Consider the following 15,059-nt stretch of genomic DNA (forward strand, 5'->3'; position numbering starts at 1 on the left):
ACATGAAAGAAGGAGGGGACCTGGTTTCTGTGGCAAAGAAGGGAGCCAGGACTCAAAGTCTCCGTGGTCTCTGGACGACCCTGACTTTCCTCTCGGTTTGTTTCCACAGGACAAACGACCAGCTGGTGGCATTTCTCTCCCGCTACCGAGATATGAATTTCTTGAAGTCACACGGCCGGGACAATGCAAGGTAGTGTATCCTCCCCCTACCCTTATGGAAAAGGGAAATGGAAATCGGAGTGATCATTTGGGGGCTTCCTTCCAGGCTGGTTTGATGCAGCAAGAGAAGAGTTGAGGATGGAGGAGAGGCATGGCATGGGTGGGCCTTGGCCCTTTCTTCATCTGAAGCGGTCTCTCCTGCCAGCTGGGAACAGAGATACTAGCGAATGTATCACATCATGTCATAGTCCTTTACTCCTTTTTTTCCCAAGCACTTTTATGAATCCATTTTCCCATTATGGCAATCCTTTGAGGAAAGTAAGGTAGCCATTTTTAATTCCCATTTTATTGGTTGGAAGACTGAGGCCCATAATTTAAGTGATATCCCCCGATCATTCATTTGGTCAAGCAGTCATTCAACAAGTGTTCACCTAGTGCCAAGCATGTACCATGTACCCTTCTAGAGATGAACAAGACAAAATCCTCACTGTCATGGAATTTTCTTACTAGTGGAAGAGTCTCGTGTCAACATGGAGTTGAACTCAAATATCCTCACTCCCAGCCCTGTGCCCTCACTCTTGCTGCCCAAGACATTGGCAGGGATTTGAGGCACCTGGAAGCTCAACCTAGATCCATTGCGCTTCTCTTGCTTAAACTCAGTGAAGCCAGACAGCCTCACCCTCTTTGAGCTGATTCTAAATCTCCATGGCCAGTGGTCACTAGAAGGGATACAGTCTTGAGCACCCTCTGTGGGAGAGATCACATGATCCCCTTTGCCATCCAGACAGAAAACACCATTAAAAACCCGCCCCAGATCACTCTGCCATCTTAGAGCCTTTTTCTAGTGCTGTACTCAAAGCTTAATGTAGCAGCTCATGGGATAATTTTAGCTTGTTAATGTGTTTTGTTTGGCCCTCGTGCTAGTTGTTTTGTTTTGTTTAATTCAGGTACTTCATTTGAAAATTAATAGCCCCATTTAATAATCACAAAACTTCCCAGGGAAATTCAGATTTCTGGCTCATCTTAAAAGATCCAAAGGTCCACTAGCTATGCCTGTGTATTCTCATGGTGTTATCATCTGGATCTTAGACAAAGCCCATGCTCCACAGGCCCCTGCAGTCATCGCTGCCCCTTGCCCTGCCTGGCCCCATTGGCATTTCAGTTTGCAGTCTCTGCTGTGGTGTTCTCTGCCTCTGCTGATGAAGGTTTTGTCTGGCTCTGTGATTCGGTTTACCCGGATATCCACAGCAGGGAGGGACAAAGCAAGCAGTGGGCTCCACTTCCTGAGCTTTAAAGAAGTAACCTCAGGCATGGGGGGTTATAACTCTGGTAGAGCACATGCTTAGCCCGCACGAGGTCCTGGGTTCAATTCCCAGTACCTCCGTAAAAAAAGAAAAAAGCAGCAACCTCAGAACCCTTGTGCTGTATTGTTTTCTTAATTTTAACTTCAATTTTATCCAGCTGTCAATTGATAGATTGTTCCTGTCCTACTGACAGCCTGCATTCTTCCCATATGAAGGGAGTCCTCAGACTTGAAGATGCTCTGGAAATTAGCACAGATCAGTGCAGCATGCTCCAGCTACTAAGTTGAAGAGGCCTGGGTAGATAAAAAAGAAGAATTATAGTCATATAGTGTGTTGTGTTCCTACTAAGTGCCCATCATTCTGCTGGGCCCTTTTCCCACAGGATCCAGTTTCCTTCTTACTGCTACTCAATGCAAAAATAAGAACTATAATCTCCATTTGTTAGGATAGAAAAGGGGGTCTTTGGGAGCCTAAGTGATTTTCCCAAAGTTACACAGCTGGTAAGTGCTAGGATTTGAACCCAGTTCTCTGACTCCAAAGCCCACGGAAGTGGGGTGGAGCTAAACAAGATTCCATTGAGGTGGTTAGTTATCAGAGCTAGCCCAGATATTGGCGTCTCCATCTTTAGGTAGAGAATGAAGACCCTTCTTCCCTTCTACGTAACTTTATGATACATTTTTTGTGCAAAGTCGCATCATGAGAAAGGAATCCACTGTAAGTTGATAGACTTGTGTCTGAATTACATCCACCCTAGTAGTGTTGTATCAGCCTACTCAGTATTTATTCTCTGTCTACTATTTCCAGTCTTTGTGCTAGGAACTGGGTACAACACAGAGGTTAAAATCTTGAGATTTTGAGGTTATCCCTCCTCATTTGGGGTTCTGACCGACCATGTCTTGGCTGTGTTGCATTGGACAGATGACTTAACCTCTCTGAGCCTGTTCCTTTATCTATACAATGGAAATATTAATAGACTTATACTTATGAGATTGTTGAAAGGATTAAATGAGATGCTGTATATAAAGCATTGAGCACATGATAAATGCCCTGTGTTGATGGTGATGATAATGGTAGTGGTGATGTCATTGCTATGCGAAACAGTAGACTACAATGTTACTGGTGGGACAAATAAATAGATGGTGTATGGGCCAGAATTGTGCCTCCGGATATGGGAGTGTATCCTGTGTACTTGATGTGCAGTTCACAGGTGGTACCCCAGTGGCACAGCATAAAGGACAGGGTAAAGGCTCAGGCCAAGGAGACATTGCTTTCACTTCCCTCCAACAAGTGTGCAGACTGCGCAGGGCTTAGCTGTGGTTTTGCACTGGTGGTGTGTTAGGAAGGACTCTTTTTGGTGGGAAACGACAGAAACCTAGCTCAAACCTCTTAAGAGGTGAAGGAAGATACCGGCTAATTCAGCTAAAACATTAGTATCTGACTTCAGACATGGCTGAATCAAGCAGTTCTAATGACATCATCAAACCCAGACTTTGTTAGTTTTGGGGGTTTTTTTTTTTTGACTGTTTAATTATTTCTTATTCTTCCTGGAAAGTGTTTAAAGTAAAATAAACACATCACATCAAATAGCCAAGTAGTTCAGTGACTGGAATTTTTTAATTGAGATGTAAATGACATATAATATGTTGTTAGTTTCAGGTGTACAGTGTAACAAGTCAGTATATGTATATATTGTAAAATGACCACCACAGTAAGTCTGGCTAATATCCATCACCACCCATAGTTACTTTTTTTCTTGTTATGAGAACTTTTAAGATCTTAGCAAATTATAGGTTACTACAAGATATAATATAGTTCCCTGTGCTATAAAGAAGAAATTTGTTTTTTATCTATTTTATATATATAGTAGTTAATATTTGCAAATCTTGATCTCTCAATTTATCCCTTCCCACCTCCTTTCCCCCAGGTAACCATAAGACTGTTTGCTATGTCTGCGAGTCTGTTTCTGTTTTGTAGATGAGTTCATTAGTGTCTTCTTTTTTCTTTTTTTAGATTCCACATATGAGTGATATCATATGGTATTTTTTTTCCTCTTTCTGGCATAGTTTACTTAGAATGACAATCGCCAGGTCCATTCATGTTGCTGCAAATGGCATTATTTTATTCTTTTTTATGGCTGAGTAGTATTCCAAACAATACAGTATTTTTAGCTATGGCCACCATGCAGTGCATTACTTCACCAGGACTTTTTTATTTTATAACTGGAAGTTTATACCTTTGACCATCCTCATTCATTAACTTAACTTCTGTTAGTTCTCTTTTCTTTTGTGTTGGTTTACTTTTCTGGCTCCAGCTGGTGACCCTTCTCAATGTATTAGCCTCATTTTACGGATAAGGAAACAGAGACTCAGAGAGGTGAAGTCACTTGCTTAAACTTGCTCAACAAGGGCAGGGCTAGGACTCAGACCCAGATGACTGTGTCCCCCAAGCCCCAGCTCAGAATCCCTGCATGATACATCCTCTCTGCGTTCTGGTCCTGCTTTCCTTCAATCCACTGAGTGGCTTTGAGGAAGCAGCTCTGCTTCTCTGGGCTTCATTTTCTCCCTTTGAAAAACGAAGGGACTGGATGAGATGGTCTCCAAGTTCCCTCCCATTCTGGTCGTCCATACTTCGGGCCCAGCCCTTGCAAAAGACAAGGTGACAGAGACAGAGGGCTTAAAAGACAGAGAGATGGGGAGGGACCAAAGCAAGCAGTGAGATACAAAATAGGCTGCAGGGTGCCTCCACTGTTAATTCCACTTCCACTGTTAACAGCAGTTTTGACCTTCTGTCTCCATCCCCAGCCTTTAGCAGCCAATTTGGACTTCCAGCTCCCGCTGCTAAGACATGGCATAGAGGCAAACTAGTATTTTAATAGCTGCCAAATTGATCCTGAACATTCCTGTAATTAAATGAAGGGGAGTGTCATGTTCACTGTATTTCCCTGCTTTCCTCCAAAAATGAGGTGACTAGATATATTAAAAGACCAGTAGCACAGTTATCCTTTTCCCATATAACCTCGGCATGGCTAGCAGAAGCAGCTGCCCTGAAGTCTGCTCGCAGCCCAGATAAGTGGGGCTTAGCAAATGTCGCCAGGAACTCCTGGCTTCTGCTCAGAGAGCCTCAGAGAAGTTACCCAAATCTCGGCAACTTGATCAAGTCTCAGTATGTGGGGACAGTCTCCTTACTGGGAAATGGAAAGGATCAGTCATTAATCTCAGCCGGAGTAGAGTTTCCTCAGGGACTTTTCCAGCCTTGGTTGTTTTAAATTCTCCAAATAATTCAAGGTCACCAGGGCCCCAGTGCTTAGCCCTGGGGCACAGTGTGGTGCAGTGCTGGGAGCATAGACATTGGGGTCCAGCCACCTGTGTCAAAGCGCCAGCTCCACCATGTAACAGCCATGGGACTCAGACCGATGGCTTTGACTCGCCATCCTCCGTGTTCTCATCTTTATAAGATCCGGACAGCGATGTGAGGATTGTGGAGGACTGAGAATCCTCACTGACCACAGGATGCGCCGAGCCAGGTGCTTCCAAGTGTGTTATCCCATTTTAGAGATGAGTACAACTGAGGCTTGGAAAGTTACTTTAGCTTGCTCAAGTCCCACAGCTAGTGAACAGCGCAGCTGGGATTGGAACCTGGTTAGGTCGGACTGTTAAGGCCTGTGTTCTTTTATGATTAGTGACTGCATCTGAGCGACCTGTAGTTTTAAGTTCTTGGGGTGTGTAGATAAAAGAGCAAAATTCTGCTGGTTTGAAGCAGAATCATTTTTTTAAATGAGTGGAGGTGGGAAATTGGTTCTTCCTCTACTTTCTGGAGTCAGCTGATCCCAAAATGTATTCAGGATTTACCAGTGAGATCATGAATCTGTATGTGAGATTATTTTGGATAGTTCATAAATGGGCATCATGGGAGAGCTGATTTTATGTGTATCAACAAAAATTTTTATAATTAACCCATCTGATCCATGACTTCATGAATATTAGAACAGGAGTAAATTTAAAAAAAACAAAACAAAACAGTTGAAGCTATCTAAAATTGGTTTAGAAACAATAGTAAGGGAATTCTCATATAGACTTCATAAAGCCAATAGCATAGCAGTTAAGAATTCTGGAGCCAGACTGCCAGGGTTCCCATGCTAAGCACTCACTAGTTGTGTGACCTTAGGTCAGTTATGTTAATCACTTGTCCTTCAGTTTCATCGTCCGTGAAATGGGCATAATGATGATAAGCCCAATCTCATAGAACTGCTGCAAGAATTGAACGAACGAATATATGGATAAACTCTCAGTATAGATATTGTGCATATTAAGTTGATGATGGTGCTGATGTGATGGGATGATGGTGACAACGATGAAAAAAATCTTGCAGGTGGTATGCGTACAAATGATTAACACTTTAGAAGCACTTTCTACAACTCTTAGAGAAACAACGAGCACTTCAGATGCAAGAAGGCTAAACTGGAAGGAAGCTAGGAGGGATCCCAGCCCTCAGGTCAGAAGTAACAGAAGCAAGTTTCCTCCTGTTCCCAGGTTTGAGACCCACCTGTTAGAGGTGGCAGCCCCCACACTGGGCACCAGAATGGCAGCCAAGCAGCTCCCGTAGCTTCTTCTTTCTGACACTGAACTAATCTTCAGGCCCAAACCTCCCTTGATGTATAAACAGGCAACTGTTTAACCAAAAGTTGGCAAACCCATCGAGAGCCTGGCTAGGAACCTCCTCCAAGCAAATCTGCTTTCCAGAGGCTCTTCAGTGCCAACTTGCTTATCAGGAGAAGAGCTGTCTCCCCATCTGTCTTGTAGCATCGTGATTGATGGGAAGAGATGATTAATATCACATGTCCAATGGGGAAAGCAGATTTCATTTCCCTCTCGCTTTTCTTAAGCCCAACCGAGGAGTTTATCACTGTATGCATGTTCACTTTATTTAATCCAGTTATGGCAGCCATGTCAAAATAAAGCTTAGCCTCACACAGGCACCCACACCAAGCTCTGTACACATGCACTCTCTGGGCCGCATGGGTTTTGAGGTCAAGTCTAGGACTTTTACTTTTTCAAAACAATGCAGGTCGAAGTTAGACCAAAGACTACAAGAAAAGTACACGCACGGTGTCATCTCTGACATAGCGAGTTTGACTTTTATTTTCTTCTTTGCTTTCCTTTTGTGTTCCATGCCTTCTATGGAGGGCATGCATTACTTTTATAATCAGAACAGAAGGCAGTGGGCATTGTTTTTAGATATGTGCACAATATGGAAAATCAATTAGCCCTCGATGGACCTGTAGACTCTTGAACGTGCAAGGTGATTGGGGCCCTGACTGCTGTGAAGAGCACAGGCCACTGAGCAGGGACTCTTAACTTCAAGATTTGGGCCCCTGACTCTGCATTTCTGCACAGGCTGGTTTTTCTTCCCTTCTTGGATGTCCAACCCAAGTGAGCTTTCTTTGTACAGGGCATGTGTAATGGTAGTTACACGTGTAGGGTGTACTGTGTGCCAGGGACTGTCCCAAATACTTTACAGATACTAATTCTTTCAATTCTCACAACAGTCCCATGCTGTAAATGTAGTCATTACCACGGCCACTTTCTAGATGGGGACACTGGGGCTAAAGAGATTAAATAGCCCACAGCTTAGAAGCAGGGAAACAGACTTGAACCCAGGCACTCTGGCTCCAGAGTCTGGACTCCTAGCCACTGTGCTACACTGATTCCCTAAGCATGTTCATCATGGAGTTTCCTGCCCTGTCCAGGCCACATGTACTTACAAGTGATACGGTCCTTCCACCAATCAGGCCAGAGTCTGCCTCTTCTGTGATTGGTCTCCTCTTGATTGAGGCAGTGAAGCTGAGTGTCTCCCTTAAAATCTCACTCCCACCACCTTAGCCTCTTTTCATTCATCTGGACTTTTACACAAACCATAATTACATATTAATATGTTTTGTAGCTCTTTCTGCCTACTTATTTACTAAAGTAGTGTTATAGCCTTGTGACTAAGAGTGTGGAATCCAGAGCCTGACTGCTGAGGTTTGAATCCCTCCCCTGCCACTAACCAGCTGTGTGACCTTGGGAAAATTACTTAACCTCCCTGTGCCTTTGTTTCTTCATTTGTAAAATGCACCTTCAGGGTTGTGGAGAAGACTAAATGAGAGAATATACATTATGTGTGAGGAGCAGGACCCAGAAAGTAGCAGGTGCTCAATAGATGTTATTATTTCTGTGTTTGATCTCTTAACCTAGAAGAGCGAGAAGGGCAGGGATGATGTCCATCTTCTTAACAACCATATTCTCAGCACAGAGACCTGGGGCTCTGAAGTGCTCTCTAGAGCTGCTGAATGAGCAGATGCCCCAAGCCCTTTTGCTCTTCCAACTACTGCAGAATAGGGGCCTGACACTGACTCCAGCCCAAGTCAAGGAACAGCACAACTCACCCTGAGCTTATGAGAAATGGCCAGCAGAGCCACCAAACTAGGAATCCAGTGATGTGAATCCTGACTTGTGCCTTGGAAAGAGGGTTTTGTATTTGTTGTTCTCAGACAGAATCCTGATGCCTGTGATGCTTGTCACCTCTCCCACCACAACCATAGGCATTGATTAACTAAAATAATTGCAGGAAGGAAGGGTCTAGCTCAGTGGTAGAGCGCGTGCTTAGCATGCATGAGATCCTGAGCTCATTCCCCAGCCTCCATTAAGATAGATAGATAGATAGATAGATAGATAGATAGATAGATAGATAGACCGACTTAACTCTCCCCACAAAAACGAACAAACAAACAAACAAACAAAAAAGAGAAAAAAGGACCTTGTAAAATTTTTAAATAAAATAAAATAATTGCAGGAGACAAGTTCATTGTTGAGGGCTTTGGGTTTCTGTCCTTGGTGCTGAAATGGCATTATTTTTCAAAGCATAGAGGATTTCTCCTTTGCCTTGGAGGTGCCCTGCACGTGCTCATCTACCAAATCCCAGAAGAGAGAAGCGGAGAGAGAAATTTTAATTTTCTAGCTTGATGAGGGAAAAATGGTAAGCATTTTAGTGAACATTTATTAAGCACTTACTAAGTGCTGAGCACTATGCTGAGCTCTCTCTGTATAAAATATAATCTCATTTAAACTCTCTGAGGCAGAGATTATGATGATCACCATTTTCCATGTAAGAAGCTGAGGCATCACATAATCAGGTCACCCAAGGTTACTGGCAGATCTAGGACTTGTGCCAAATATTCTGGCTCCAGAACCCAAGGCTTGGCCCCTGTGTCACATGGCTGTTTTGTGTGAGTCCATTCACATAGATGGCTGATTTCACACATTGTGTTTTCATGCTTTGTTCTATTACTTTATTTTTAAGCTAAAATGCCTAGGTTGTACTTATGCTAAAGGAGTAATATGGATTCAGTGACAGATCACTGGACAGGAAAAGAGAAGAGGAGATATTTTTCTAGACTATGTGAATTGGAATGACTTTGGATCATATATCTTCTCTGGGTCTTAGTGTGTTGTTTTTTTTTAATTTATAGAATAAGTTATATTAGCTGATTGCTGAGATTCCTTCTTGCTCAAACATGCTGTGAAATCTGAGGAGCAGAGTTCTTCCTTTCAGAATTCATTATAGGACAAGACAATTCTGGAATAATTCCACACTTGATAAATATGCTGAGATCGTAGCCAGGGAATTAACTGAGTTGAGAGACTTCATCATCTGTCTTTTCTGAGACCATTTCCAAAGGCTACAGATGCTTTCTTAACTGACCTCTTCTCCAATAGGGGAGATGCAGGACCCCTCACCACCCTCCATCTGATTTCCTTTGATGCTCAGCTGAGTACATTTGGTCCCTGTGACATCCCAGTAGAACCATATTTAGCTATGACTTTGTCCCATAGGGTACCAGTAGAGAAAAATCTCAGGAAGGAAAACCACCCATCCCTGAGAGCCCAGGAGGCAAAATCGAATGCAAATGATTCCACCTTTGCCTTTAAGTAGCCTGTTCTGAAGACAGAAGTCCTTGTGAGGTCTGATGGAAAGCCTCTTCCAGCCAGCAATGAGCCATTTTCCCTTGGGTCACTCATATCTGGGCAGAGTCTTTTCAAGGAAGTAGAAGTTCTCAGAGCTTTCATTTGGGTCCTTTTGGAGGGGACCTTGGTGAATTGGGATGAAGAATGGCAGAATAGATAAGCACTTGTTGGATTCAAGTCCAGGCCTGTTAGCTGTGTGACTTTGGAAAAAATGACTTAACCTTCTATGATTAAGCTCCTTCATTTGTTAAGTGTGTGTTAGAATCTGCTACCTGGTTAACTAATGGCAGCTACTTCCTGACTGCCTGAAAAGCACGGCTGTTCCTCTTCCTTGTATTCATTCACTCAGTAAGTATTTATTGAGCACTAGCTGTATGCTAGGTACTGTTCTGGCACTAGAGATACAGCCATGTACAAAAATAGACAAAAATCTCTGCCTTCCTGGGGCTTGTGTCCAGTAGTAGAAATAGACGATACACTAAATAAATACCTTGTGTATTGTATTAGAAAGTGAGAGGTGCTGTGGAGGAAAATAAAATACGAAAGGAAAATGGAGGAGGGATGTTATCTCCATGGAAGAAGGAATTGATGATGCTGCCTGGGTGAGGATTCCTTGCTAAACACTTTGCAAGGACCTTTGTAACATCACTCACTACCCTTTTGCAGCTGATCTGGGGGGCTCAAGTGTTGTGGGGCTCATCCTACAGGTGAGGATGAGGAAATGAGGCATTCAGAGAGGGTAAGGCAGCCCCACATCTCACAGTCAGTGAAAACAGAGGCAGGATAGGTACCAGATCCTCGTTGTGTCTGTTCTTCTATGGTGCCACCTGTTGACCCCAGTTTTCCCAGGTAACCAGGTCAACTGTAAATGCAGCCAAAGGGAGGACGGCATCATTGGTCACCTTCTGTGTACTGGGCCCATTGCTGCAAATCTTCCGTCCACCCCTCAGGTGAGAGCTGTGCACCTTTTCCTGGTGAGCCAGCACTGATGAGAAGATTCAGGTGTTTTCTAACTTACCTTGCTTTCCAACCTTTACCTTTTCAAAGTATGTAAATTCACAGAGAAGAAGAAGAAAAAAAAAGAGCAAATCACTGTCCAAACAGCTGATTCTCTTCATCTGCTAGATATCCAGACCCTGGGCCTCTACTACCTTCTCTCCATCCAGACCTAAGTTCCTGATAGCCCCTTTCAACCCAGGAACGTTTCTGAGACCTGGGCAGTCTTTTGTCTCTATTTACTCATAATTAACCAAAGCATGCGTTTGCAGTTTATCAGTGTTCGAAGGCAGTAAATACAGCAGACAATCTCTCAACCCTGTGAATATTTCATTTTGGAGATTACTGCATAAATATTGTATTTGGATATTGTGGTCTGGGACATCGCATTAAAATTGCAAGACGATGCTGCTATCCCATCTAATGGAACATGAAATGAAAAAGCTGGTCCATGGAAAGAAAAGTTTCTGCAAGTCTTCCCATCTGTATTTTTTCTCTCTCTTGCTCTCGGTTGGTCTTGATTACCGTGTAAGTTGTGATATAAAGTATCTAAAATTTAAAGTTTTAAGCGTGGTTAAGTGCACCCACTGGACATTATTGTATCATTGGCACCAGCCAGAGTCGAGGTAGGATTTTATTTTCCCAGACTCAGTGGCTTCCTTGAATGGACCAGTTAGAGCCAAGTTTGGTGTCAGTGGGGGTGGTCTGACTATATTGAAAACCCTTCTTTAAGTCACTCTCCAGAGAAAACATGGCTTCGCTAATGAGTTTGGGTTTTACACTTGAAAATATGTGTTAGGGAAAAAACAGGACCAGGGATGCTAGACACCTGAGTCTTCTGGTTGGCTTCTGCCCTTGTGTATGTGCTCAGAAAAGTTGTCAGCCTTCACTGGGCTTCTGTTCATCCATCTAATGCCTGCACACATCCTCTTCCTGGGTTTAACAGAGTGACTTAGAGAATGTCACAGCTGGAAAAATACCTTAGAGATTACCCAACTCACGTTATTATGACCGGTGGTCTATGGGCTGGATTCAGCCTAAGGATATGCCTTTTTTAGCCAGAAATACTTTTTTTTTTTTTAAGGAATTTGCGTGCTTTTCAGAAAATGCATTCTCTACTTCTTTGCTGACTCCACCTACTGTTATCTTACACTCAGCCCACCTCACACATTTATGTCATTTGTCTGACCCCTGTAGGCATTTAATTTTACAACCTAGACCTAGCCCAACTTCGTCAGTTTCCCATGGGGGAAATCACTTTCCAAAGTCACCCAACTGGCACTCGGTACAGCCACACTACAATGTAGGTGAAAAGCACATTTCAGCACAATTAAGTCTGTTCACCACCAGCATCGTTGTCATCATTATCTTTATTACACTATCATCAGTTTTGCTAAGAGTTGAATGTATTGCATCATCGTACTCAGTGGGTGACCAGTGTCTAGGGGCAGATCCTCTATTTATGCAGAAGAAAGTGCTAGGGCTGTGGGCTTACTAGAGAGGTTTCAAGCAGTTCCCTCCAGTGGATTTGTGGCAGACCCGGTGGGAGAGATTCTTTCTAGAATGCAGCGTGACCAGCAGGGTGGGACTATCTCCGGCGTCTCTATCCTGACGTTTGATCATCAAGATAGACCTTTCCTGAGCAGTTGCCTTGCACTGTTCCAGGATCTGTAAGGTGGACAGAGAGGAGGAAGCTGGGGTCAGTTCTAGTGAGAGCAGCATCTGCCTGGGAGAAGACAGGTAACTCTAATGTGACGACTGTGATGAGGACTGCCGTGGAGCCACAAAGACCTCTAGACACATAGCAGGGGATGCGGACTGGCTTAGTGGAAGAGGTGGCATTAATGTGCCACAACCATGGCTACCTGCCCTACCTGGAGACTAAGAACGTTTGCATCCATCACAGTGGTGATAAAGTTAAAATCATTCAGTAACGTATTAGTCAGGACTTTCTCAAATGCAAGTGACAGAATCCCATCCCAAAATACCTTAAGCACATTACCAACAAGTCTGGGGGTGAGTCAAGGACTGCAAGATTCAGTTACAAGCAGTTCAGACTCAAGCAGAGTCATCAAGTCTTTGTCTGTCTGTCTGTCTCTCTGCCTTTCGCTTCCTCCCTCTCTCCCTCTCATTTCTCCCTCTCTCTTTTCTCTCATCTCTTCTGTGTTACCTCCATGATCAGACAGCCTCTATACTCATGGTGACAAGACGGCTGCCAGCAACTCTCAGCTTACATTCTCTCAAACAAAAATCCCCTAGAAAAGCCCTCTTTCTTGGTAGTTCCAGTAAATGTCCAAAATCCAATCGCAGACTCAACTTGAGTTGCTCACCTAAACCTGAAGCAGTTATGGCAGCCAGCCAGGTGAAATGATTCACCAGGCTGGATCCTGTGCCTAGCCCTAGTGCTGGGGATGAGGCAAACCCAAGTGAACTGAGAGCTGAGGGTGAGCGACTGTCCGAAATAAAATCAAGTTGTGGTTCCCAGCAAAATAAGGAATGGGTGCTGGGCAGACAGAAACAAGGAAATGAAGCACCAATATGTGCTACAGTGTGGAGGAACCTTGAAAACATGATGCTTGATGGAAGAGGCCAGATATTGTGTGATACTATCTGTATGAAATATCCAGAATAGGTAAATCTACAGATGGATCCAACCAGGGGCTGGAGGGAAGGGGGAATGGAAAGTAACTGCTTATGGCTATGGGGGCTCTTCTCTGGAGGTGATGCAATATTTTGAAACTAGATAGAGATGATGATTGCACAGCATTGTGAATGAACTAGTGCCATGGAATTGTACACCTTCAAATGATCGATTTTATGTTGTGTGAGCTGGAGGAGCAGCAAGACCCCTGGGTCGGGAGACCTGTAGATACAAACTCCTAATAAGATAACCAGCTCCTGAAGAGCAGAGATCATCCTTACTCCTCCCTGCCCCTCACCAGCACCAGCACATGCCTGGCACATAATAGATGTGAAATTAATGCCAACTGCAAATGAACTGAGAATTTGGGCCAGATAGCTTGGCTCTAGGTCTGTCCACCCTCCCAACACATCCAACTTACCAGCTCTTTGACCTTTGATTTCTACCTCTACCAAATAAGAAATGCCAATTCCACCCCGCCTGCTTTGCAAAATCTCGTGTGTGTGTGTATGTGTGTGTGTATGTGTGTGTGTGTCCTAGAGCAGGAGTTATTAATCTGAGGTTCATGGATAGAATTCAGAGGGTCCATGTCTTTGAACAGGAAGAAAATTATCTTTATTTTCCCTAAAATGTAACTGAAATTTAGGTAAATGCAGGGTCGCAAACCACAGTAGTGTTAACAGTAACTGTTAGGAATCACATCTTTTCAAATCGCATCATAGTTGATATATATGCCTCTAACTATCGTTTATGCTCACTGCTTCTTCCAAATTACAGTAGTTTTTAGACCCACTACAAGATCTTGTTATTAAATATGTTAAAAAGGAAACAAATGTAATTATCATAAATTTGGTGTTAAAAAAACATTTTGTAATCCTCTGTTTAATTTGTAATCATGAAGTTCTATATCGTAACTATGGTGTTTTTTTTTAAATATTTTGTAACTCTGTGTATTTTTGTTGTATGCATTAAAAGTAGTATTCTGCAATGGGATAAATTTAGGAGTATGGGATTAACAGATACACACTGCTATATATAAAATAGATAAACACCGCAGGACTTAGTGTGTAGCACAAGGAGCTATATTCAGTGTCTTGTAATAGCCTATAAAGGAAAAGAACCTGAAAAAATATATTTATATATGTATGTGTATATAACTGAATCACTTTGCTGTACATCTGAAACTAACACAATATTGTAAATCAACTATATTTCAATTAATTAATTATAAAAAATAAATTTTAAAAAAGCATTGTTCTGAGATAAGGGTCCGTTGGCTGTATTCACCAAACTGCCAAGGCATCTGTGGCATGAAAAGCTGATTTCAGAAGTTCTCTAAAGAGGAAGTAGATGTAGCAGGTGATCACTGCCGTCTAATTGTGCTGGGCAAGTCTCCTAAACTCTCCATGCATCAGTGTCTTCATCTGTCAAATGAGCATAGTTAAGAGTACCTGCCTTACAGGGTTATAGAAACCAACCTCACTTGTGAGATCAAGGGACAAACTATACACAGAGCCCCAGCTCGGTACCTAGCACTCAGTAAGTGCTCAATAAATGCCTTTATTGCTGTGATTGTGCCATTTCTTTTGGACTCCAAGGGAAGCTCTTTCATAGCTGAGCACTCCTTTGTCTTGCTCAGGTTCATCCGGAAACAGGGCCTGGACCGGCTCTTCCTGGAGTGTGATGCCCACATGTGGCGCCTGGGGGACCGGCGGATCCCAGAGGGCATTGCCGTGGATGGCGGCTCAGATTGGTTCCTGCTAAACCGGAAGTTTGTTGAGTATGTGACGTTCTCCACAGACGATCTGGTGACCAAAATGAAACAGTTCTACTCCTACACCCTGCTTCCTGCCGAGGTGAGTATCCAGGGAAAAAAATCCCTGGAAAAGGTAGGGGCTGGCTGTAGCCTTTGGAGCAAAGTGGATGCTGAATTTTTGGCAAAGGGATGCGGAGGTT

At 43.3% G+C, this 15,059-nt stretch overlaps 1 protein-coding gene across 1 annotated transcript in view; it reads left to right on the forward strand.

Annotated features, from left to right (window-relative positions):
* The window catches only part of XYLT1 (xylosyltransferase 1), a 287,011-nt gene that overhangs the window by 244,661 nt on the left and 27,291 nt on the right, over positions 1-15,059 (forward strand). The window contains exons 6-7 of the mRNA XM_072942672.1: positions 110-190; positions 14,743-14,959. Of these exons, the coding sequence (XP_072798773.1) occupies positions 110-190; positions 14,743-14,959 (298 nt within the window). The remainder of the gene's footprint in view (positions 1-109; positions 191-14,742; positions 14,960-15,059) is intronic.

The sequence above is a fragment of the Vicugna pacos genome, chromosome 18, assembly GCF_048564905.1.
Source record: "Vicugna pacos chromosome 18, VicPac4, whole genome shotgun sequence".
Taxonomy (NCBI): domain Eukaryota; kingdom Metazoa; phylum Chordata; class Mammalia; order Artiodactyla; family Camelidae; genus Vicugna; species Vicugna pacos.